This window comes from Spea bombifrons, chromosome 1, assembly GCF_027358695.1.
Source record: "Spea bombifrons isolate aSpeBom1 chromosome 1, aSpeBom1.2.pri, whole genome shotgun sequence".
Taxonomy (NCBI): domain Eukaryota; kingdom Metazoa; phylum Chordata; class Amphibia; order Anura; family Pelobatidae; genus Spea; species Spea bombifrons.
The window spans coordinates 19,728,943-19,738,206 of NC_071087.1; the positions used below are offsets into that span (position 1 = coordinate 19,728,943).

The window sequence follows — 9,264 nt, forward strand, 5'->3', positions numbered from 1 at the left end:
ATTTTGCCTTTACTAAGAAAAGGTACATTGAGTGAGCTGATCTTCATCTGTCCAGCAGCTCAATCCTGTCACATCATGCTGAGGGCTTGTCCAATGGCTGTTCTTCATCTTTCAAAGAAACAAAAAGAGACTAGTAAAGAAGAGAGCCTATATAGGAGCAGAGCATGCAGAGGATCCGTTCATTTCAGTCTGACTGCTTTATGTGACATTGTTGTGCTGCATCTGAGCATTTTACATAGTGAGATTCTTCTGTGTGAGACTTGGTGAGCCTCAGCCTGCTATTTCTCACAGTGTCTCTCTAATGTTTTGATTTAATTAAGACTGTTAATTTAATTAAGATCATTTAACCAGTCCACTACTATCCTTAACCTTAACCCTAACTCTAAGCTAATTTTGACCCTCTTTCTTCCATCCATTGATCTCATATTCCTATTCAACGTATTTTACACGTTTATTTCTTGTTTCCATGGCAACTGGACTGACAAAAGGGATTTCTGAAAACAAAAATGTTGGACGAATTTCGTTGGATAGGAAGAACACCCCCCCTTGAAATAAACGCCTGCGCCCATATCTAATATCTGTTCTGTTTATTTAATTTAAGTATTTCAGCTAAACACATTGCCAAAAGGTGTATAACATCAAGCACATCTCCATAGACAAACATTACCCATAAAATGGGTCGTAATGAAAAATTCTGTGACTTTTAACGTGGCGCTGTTCTAGGATGCCACCTTTTGCCATGTTCATGAAATTTCTCCCCTTCTAAATCTGCCCCGGTCCACTGTGAAATCATTGTGAAGTGGAATCATCTGGGTGTAACACCAGATCAGCCATAAAGTGGTAGACCTCACATCCTCACAGAGTGGTGAAGCATGTAGTGCATAAAAACCACCTGTCCTCTGTAGCATTACTCACCACAGAGTTCCAAACTGCCTCTGGAAGCAACATCAGCACAAACACTGAGTGTGGGGAGCTTCATGAAATGGGTTTCCTTGGCTAAGCAGACGCACACAAGCTGAAAATTACTATGTACAATGCCACCACTGGACTCTAGAACAATGGAAACGTGTTCTCTGGACTGCTGAATCATGCTTCACTATCTGGAAGTCTGATGAAAATATTTGGGTTTTGCAGATGCCAGGAGAACCCTACCTACCAGAATGCATGGTGCCTGCTGTCAAGTTTGGTGGAAATAATGGTCTGGAGTTTTCAGGTTGTGCTAGGCCCCTTAGTTCCAGTGAAGCATAATATTAACACCACTGCACTACAAACACATTTTAGACAATTATATGCTTCCACGAGGTTGGGGAACCTTCTTTCCTGCATGACTGTGCTCCAGTGCACAAAGCAAGGTCCATAACCTTGTGATGAATTGTGGAATCGCCTTCTTATCAAACATCAGTGCCTGACCACACAAATGCTCTTTTGCCTGAATCTCCAACACGCTCATATAGGTGTGATGGTCAGATGTCCATATCATTTTTGCTCATATAGTGTATATTAATTTCCCTAAGTCTTTCCTGATATTTTGTATCCTGCAAGCCATTCACCATTTTAGTAGCCCTTCTTTGAACTCTCTCCAGAATGTCAATATCCTTCTGGATGAGGTCTTCATGACTGCACACAATACTACCGGATATGTTTAACATTACAGTACCACCTCCTTGCTACTAATGCCCCAAGCTTTATAACCGAACACCGTGCTTTGTTGCATTGCTGCTTACCTTCAAGTCCTCAGAAATAATTAATCCCAAATCCATCTCTTCCCAAATCCATTTTACCACTGACAGAACAGTACCTCTAGGTGCTATATTTTGGAGCTGCCGCTCTCTTCAGCATTTTTCTAATTTACTTAAATCATTAGCTATTATGCTTATTCCACCAGAAATGTCTATCATGTCTATCAGCATGGATGGCTTCTTTTTTTCCCAGCCAATTCTAAAGCTTTGAATTCACTGTTTAAAAGCAAATTAAATACATATTTTCAATGAAGACCTGTATTCAATCAAAACATCAAATCAAAAATCTTCAGAGGGCGCTTCTTTATTTATATTCAACATAATAAATAAAATCTAGAGAATAGTTTGTATACCTGATCCAAATCAATATCCAAGATGTTCTAAAAGATGTTTTTTGAATGTGTGTACTATATGCAGCACTAAATAAAATCTGGTGCTATATAGAGAAAGGATTACAAAAATCTAATAATTCTAATTATATATGTAGTTTCAGTGTATTATCATTTTACTATACTATAGTGTTCTTGGATTTTTTCTATAATTTAATGTTTTTATTTTCTTTCTATATGTCTTGTTTTAGCCTTGGAAGACGAGTTTGATTTTGCACTAGGAAAGCAGACTGCAGCCTTTTTAAAGAAATGTGTGTGCTACATCCGTAAAATTTCAAACATTGAAAGGCATGTGAAAATCCCAGAGATGGGAAAATACACAGATGTCATTAAAGTGGAGAATAAGAATACTCGCGATCCTGAAGCCTTGGAAAAATTGGTAAAGCTCAGAGATGAGTTTATTCCAACTATTGTTGCGTCATCCAATCTGCGAGTTTACACATCAGTGACGCACTGTGACATGAAGCTGGGATATTCCCAAGAAGTAGAAAATCACTACGTGGACGGACTCGGAAAGCAGTTTTATGAAGATATGATTGATATTATCCAGGCAACTGTCCAGCAGAATTTTGATATAGAGACTGATTCCCTTTATGATGAAATCCTGCAAAACTTGTCTCTCTGTAGAACATACTCTTTATTCTATGAATACAGATGTGAAGCACTGCATTTAATTCACAAATATATACAGCCTTGCAAATCAGGACACATTAACCCTCTCGTTGTTTATGGAGGGGCCTGCACTGGAAAAACCCTTTTATTAGCAGAAGCTGCAAAAAAGGTAACATGTGTTTATATATTGTATGCAATAAGCACTTATTTTAATCCCTGTATATAGTGGTGTAGAGACAGGGGTCTCTTGGGGTGCAACTAAGACAGGAATCGAGGAGACTCACTGGGCTGCATGTCCTGTGAGCTCTTAGTAGTCTAGTTGGTTGATATATATACCTCGGTTTAGACAGACTTCTCTCTCTTCTGCTTCTTGGCGATCTCTGGAAGTCAGAGATAAGATGTCCTAACCCACCTACACCAACCACTGCCACCTCATCTATAGGTAAATTCACATAGGGGGTTGGAAAGGAGACATTGGAAAGGAGTCTCAAAGCTTTTAAGAAACTGGGTTCTCAATTAAATTTAGACTTCATTGCTGCTGACACTTGTTTGGTAAAGGGAATATAACAATACCGGGCCCCGCTCCATGCATGCATCTTGGTTTTTATTGCGTCTCACTATATGTCACTGTGTCTACACATTTATAGTATATGAGGCTATATTGTGGAAATACTGTCTTTAGCTCTCAAAATCAATATTTGAAACCTTTGCTTCTAGGCCAAAACTTCAGATATCAGGGGTTTGCGTGCTGTGACTGCGCGGTAGCCTGCATAGCAGACTATTGAAAATTAAAAACTGCAAAAACAAGTGGCTCTGCCATATTCCACACACAAACAAATGGGGGAATTGAGTGGGACTACTGGTAAAATGTTTTAAAGGCACACATCTATAATCAAATAGCATTACTTTAAAACTGTTACTGGTCGGCACTCGGTATATTCACAAGGTAACAATGCAATTCTGGCTACTCTTATACTTCGATAAGATATTCAGTGCATCCTTAGCATATATCATCTCTAAAATCTTACATTAAGTATATTCAAGAGCACTCTGTTGTAAATATGAGCCGTTTTTCTACATGAAGTTAAATACACTACAATCTAGGTTTGCTGCTGTTCCCTATCAGCAAAATATCAGTAAGATATCAATCGTATCCAAATGTATCAGAAGAAATATACTGTACATGATGTGTCTTATAACACCCATATGTATGCTGAATGGTTCATAAGTGAGGGCTATGCTTTGGCTCCCATTGGTGAACTTTCTTTTCTATGAATAACATTATGGGCACTTTGATTTTTCTTTGCTATCTTTCTTTCAACTCATCAGATTCAATAACAGGGGGACAAAAAGTATGTTAAAATGGGATTAGGCTTTATGATTTCTTGTTTAATTAGTTCTTGCAGTGCTGTACCAAAACAAAACATTTATAAACCAAATCTTGCTTTTTTTTGCAGGCCTGGTCATGGCTTCATAAAGAAATGGCATCAGATTCCGACCCCGTAGTCATTGTAAGATTTGTAGGATCTACAGAAATGAGCTCTGATTTAAGCAATCTGCTGCAAAGTCTATGTGAACAATTGGCCGAAAACTACCAATGTTTACTGCAGAACCTTCCCAAAAAGGTTCGGGATCTCCATGAACTCTTTTTAAATTTGTTGAATGAGTCCTCTTTTCACAGACCACTTATTATTATATTGGATAGCCTTGAACAACTCTCAGATACCGATGATGCCAGAAAGCTCTGGTGGTTGCCTATTCATCTTCCACGTACAGTTCGGATAATCATATCAACACTGCCAAACAAGCATGGAATCCTGCAAAAACTAAGGTGCCTTATACATAATGAGGACAATTATATCGAACTTATAACTAGGGACAGAAAAATGTGCAGCCAAATACTTAAGCATCAGCTACTTGGCGTAAAGCGAAAAGTGACATCAGGTCAACAAATCTACGTCAATGAAGCATTCTCAAGGTGTACTCTGCCTATGTTTGTGAACTTAACATTTAGAGAGGTTAGGACCTGGAGATCTCATAAAGATGTTAATGATTCAACTCTTAGTATCACTGTTCATGAGAACATAGAGCATTTATTTTGGTCACTTGAAAATAAATGCGGTCCTAATATTGTGTCCAGAGCACTTGGCTATATCACATTGGCCAAGACGGGACTCAGTGAAGTGGAACTGGAAGACATCCTAGCTCTTGATAATAGTGTGATGAGAGAGTTGCTGGCTGGCATGAAACCATCCAATCCATTAAGGATACCCTACACAGTTATTGCACACCTTAAAGAGCACCTGACTGGTTACCTGATAGAAAGACACGTAAGAAATGTTACCCTCCTGGTTTGGTCTAACAGACAATTGCACCTAATTGCCCAGAAAAGATATCTAAGCAATGATGAGGAATTGCAAGAAATGCATACAAATATGGCGGAATACTTTTTAGGTTTTTGGTCAGGAGGAAGAAAAAAAACTCTCTACGACGAGCATCATTATTTTGAAAATTGCATTTCAAATGAAAACAGAGGGATTCACGATCAGGAGAACCACTTTAACAATGAATCTGCGTTTGACAGGCAAGCTCCTGAGCAGCCATGGGCATTTCAATGTAACCCTCTTGAGCCAGATATCTTTTTTGTTAATCACAGGAAAATGACAGAACTGTTACATCACTTGACCAGAAGTGGAATGATGGATGAACTGATGTCTGGGCTTGCAATGAACTTTAGCTGGCTTTACACCATGATCAAAATAGGACAGTTTGACAGGGCACTGGGTGATATTGAAGTAGCATACAATTACTCACAACAAAAAGAGCTGAAATTCCTTGCCAGCACCCTTCAAAGCATAAAAAATAAAATTCTTAAATATCCTGGATCACTGTCTGCGGAGCTGCAACAAATACTCTTACCAGTTGTAAGTTCGTTGCCTAAGTTCCGGAACCTTCTTATGGAATGTAACAAAGATGGACCTAAATATTGTTCTATTGTTCCACTACATTCATCTATGGATGTAAATTATATCCCTGAAAGACTTTCCTTGTCATCTAGCTCATTGCATGTCACAGAGGTCCTTCCTACTTATAGCCCAAATATTATAATTGCTGCCCTGGAAAATGGCTCTATCAGTACCTGGGATGTAGAATCTAGACAACTCCTTAGACGAATCACAACAACACAGTTTGTAATAATTGGTATGAAGCTAACAACAGATGAAAAATATCTTGTTGTATCCACGACAAAGAACACCCTGTTGATTTATGACAACCTTAATTCTTGCCTTTTGTCCGAAGTAGAAGTAAAAGGGTCTAAGCACAGTGGCATTGGAGCAGGATCAAATGTAATTAATGGTTTCACACTGTCAAACACACATGCACTTGCATGGCTGGAGGCGAGTAAAGATGTTAATGTTATTGATCTACTTTATGGATGGCCTTTATATAACTTCCATTGTTGGTATGAAGTAACATGCATACGATGTTCTCCAGATGGACAATATGCGTTTTGTGGACAGTACCTCAATACAACCACCATTTTTAATTTGAGTAGTGGTGAAAAGCTGTCAACCGTAACGTCTGAATTTTCAGGGGGGTTTGTAAAATCCATTCTTGTGCTTGATAACACCCAAGAAGTGGTCATGATTGACAATGAAGGAAGCCTTTCTGTTTGGAACATAGAGGAAATAACAAACCCTCAACTGACCGAAGAGTTTGATTGTACCAAGGAAGACACAGATGTGGTCAGCATTGAGCTTTCCGAAGACCAAAGTGCAATTCTTATATGTAAAGCGTCAAGCATTGAGCTCCTTGACACACGTATGTGGAAAGTATCAGAAAAGTTTAGAGCCAAGCATAATGAGAAATTCATATTCGCTGTACTTTCTAAAAATTGTGACTGTATTATTGCTTCCATGGAAAATACCTCATCTATTTTTGTTTGGAGAAGAGACACAGGACAATGCATGGCAAGTTTACAAGAAATCTCAGGAAACATAGTGAAGCTAGTAAAATCAAGCCATCACAACTTACTTCTGTCTCTGACCATCAGTGGTGTCCTTTCCATCTGGGACATTGACATCTTGACAGCAATGTCCAACATTGACAAAACTGGAAAAGCCGTCCAAGCGGTTTTAGTCACCAGTCGAGGGGATTACATCTATTCGCTCGATGGATCAGATTCCATTCAAAAGTGGAATTTTAACACAGGTTTTATAGAGTCTGCCTTTAGACATGAGGGCATCGTTGAACATTGTGTACTTACAGCCGCCGCAGAACTAATGGTAACTTCTGACGACAAGTGCAACCAGTACGTTTGGCACACTGGCAGTGGAGAAAATATCCTCCGCATTAGTGGGCAAAGGATATCTCAGCTCTTAATTACTCATAACGATCAATTTATTGTTTCACTTTGCGAACAAAATGCATCCAGAGTATGGAGACTAGCTACGGGACATAAAGTTTGTAACATTTTAGCTGCCTTAAAGAATGCACTTATAACAACTGCAAATACTTTTGTGGTTGGCATGACCAAGAACAAACTGTTAGCCGTTAGCTTATGGACAGGAAGCATAACAAAAAAGTATTGCTGTGATGATGGTGCAACTATTGTTAATTTCAAATTGATCCCAGATTGCCCAGAATTTGTGGTTTTTATTACATCGACTGAAACTGTGAACATTTGGAGCCTTGCTGAAGAAACCGTTTGTAGACGAGTTCAACTGCCATGCAACTTTTTAAAAAATCTGGATGATTTTCAAATCTCTCCAAATGGCAAACTTGGGATCGTAACACATGGTGATGAAAAAATCAATATTCTTGATCTACACAGTGGCAAATTACGCATTGTACAAGCACCAGGCATCATTTGGAAGCATAGCTTGTCCTGTGACGGGCGCTACCTTGTCTACATTTGTTTTTGCAGTGGAGAAGAGGATGAGGACAATTCCATCTCAAGTTTAATAGTAATGAGACTAGCAGATGGGAAAAACATTGGTGCTTGCTCATTATATAAAACTCCAACTTTTCTTGCTGTTTCACAAAGGCACCTTAACATTGTTGTAGGATTTGAAGATGGAAGCCTTGGCACTTACACCGTAGTGGACCGCGTTGACGCCACGCTGAAGATTAAAATTGCGACATCAAATAGCCGTCAGATTTTCAGTACCAAGCCACATATATTCAGACCCAAGTGCAATCATTGCAATTTTAAGATTTTACCCGACTGCTTGTGGAGAGAGTCCACAGAAGTGTTCGCCAGAGATAGCCCCATCACAGTTTCAGACTCCGGCGAAGGCACTGAGACAACACCGACCAAAAAACACAATTTTTGCTATGAGAAAATGTGCTCTGCCATTGACTGTAGGGGGCAGAGTTTTGCCAATGACAGCTGAGATCTAGAGGCGATGGGTATTATAAATGTTTACACATCATTGCCCTGTAGATGAGTAAATTGAAGTTTATTGCTTGGTATAATTTAGTATCCATAATATCATCAGCAACACCGTTTTAAAATATTTAGAAAAACATTTCTGTTATGTACTCAAGGATGCTGTCTCTGTCCAAGAATGCACTACACAGGGCTATGGTTTAAAATGACTAGCAATATATTTTGGTAGCTGTGACATGCAAAATGTTTTAGTAACGTTGATGTTAGCATTAAGAGTGACAAATTATTCGTGTGGCATTGTGCACATTCAGTGTTGTGCAGCCCAGCTAGTATCCAGCATGGAAATACTTTCTAAGCAAACCTTTGTATGATCAACGAATGTATCCCAATTAATTAAAAGAAGATTCATATATAATGATGTGCACACCGCCGATGAATGTGCGTGCATTTAAAGACAGTAGCAATCTATAGAACTGATAAACCATACGGAAATTGTGTTCATTTCGCCTCTGAACAGGATGAATCTTCTAACATTATAATTTTATTCTTTGTATGTTAATTATTATACATTTACATTTATTAACCAATTACCATTCTAAAGTCATATACCGTGATAAATAACTACAGTATTAATTATAACTCAACGCGTCTATTTTGCTAGGCATCAGCCCCTAGTCTGTTTATAGTTTACTTACGAAACAGAATGTCAATAGAAGCCCAAGTTTTTCAATACGTCGACCTTCTGTGGTTTCATTTTGTGTGACATCTGCCTTACAATATCTGTTATTTTCCGTGTCACAAGAACTCTGGGATTAAACATAATGCCTGCAATTTGTCCAAAAAAATAAAAAAAATCTTTAACATTGAATATATATCCAAAGGTTCTATACTATTTTGAATTTATAGGGTATTTCTTACTTCTCTTTGATGTGCTATATGAATTCTTCACCATTAAGCGAATGACTGTTTAGAACTTTTGTACACGGTGTTGGAATTCAGACATTATGTAAGAAAAACACGTAATCATTCAAACGTGGGGAAAATTGGTAATTGTGTATTTTGCAAAGTGTGTCCTTTCCTGGCATACAAAAGGACTAAAAAGAAACCAGGATTGATAGAAGTCACATTTCAG

The 9,264-nt window shown here is 38.4% G+C and overlaps 1 protein-coding gene across 1 annotated transcript in view; it reads left to right on the plus strand.

Annotated features, from left to right (window-relative positions):
• The window catches only part of NWD2 (NACHT and WD repeat domain containing 2), a 69,783-nt gene extending 61,526 nt beyond the window's left edge, over positions 1–8,257 (plus strand). The window contains exons 6-7 of the mRNA XM_053458356.1: positions 2,320–2,909; positions 4,198–8,257. Of these exons, the coding sequence (XP_053314331.1) occupies positions 2,320–2,909; positions 4,198–8,136 (4,529 nt within the window). The 3' untranslated portion in view covers positions 8,137–8,257. The remainder of the gene's footprint in view (positions 1–2,319; positions 2,910–4,197) is intronic.
• Positions 8,258–9,264: the final 1,007 nt, after the last annotated feature.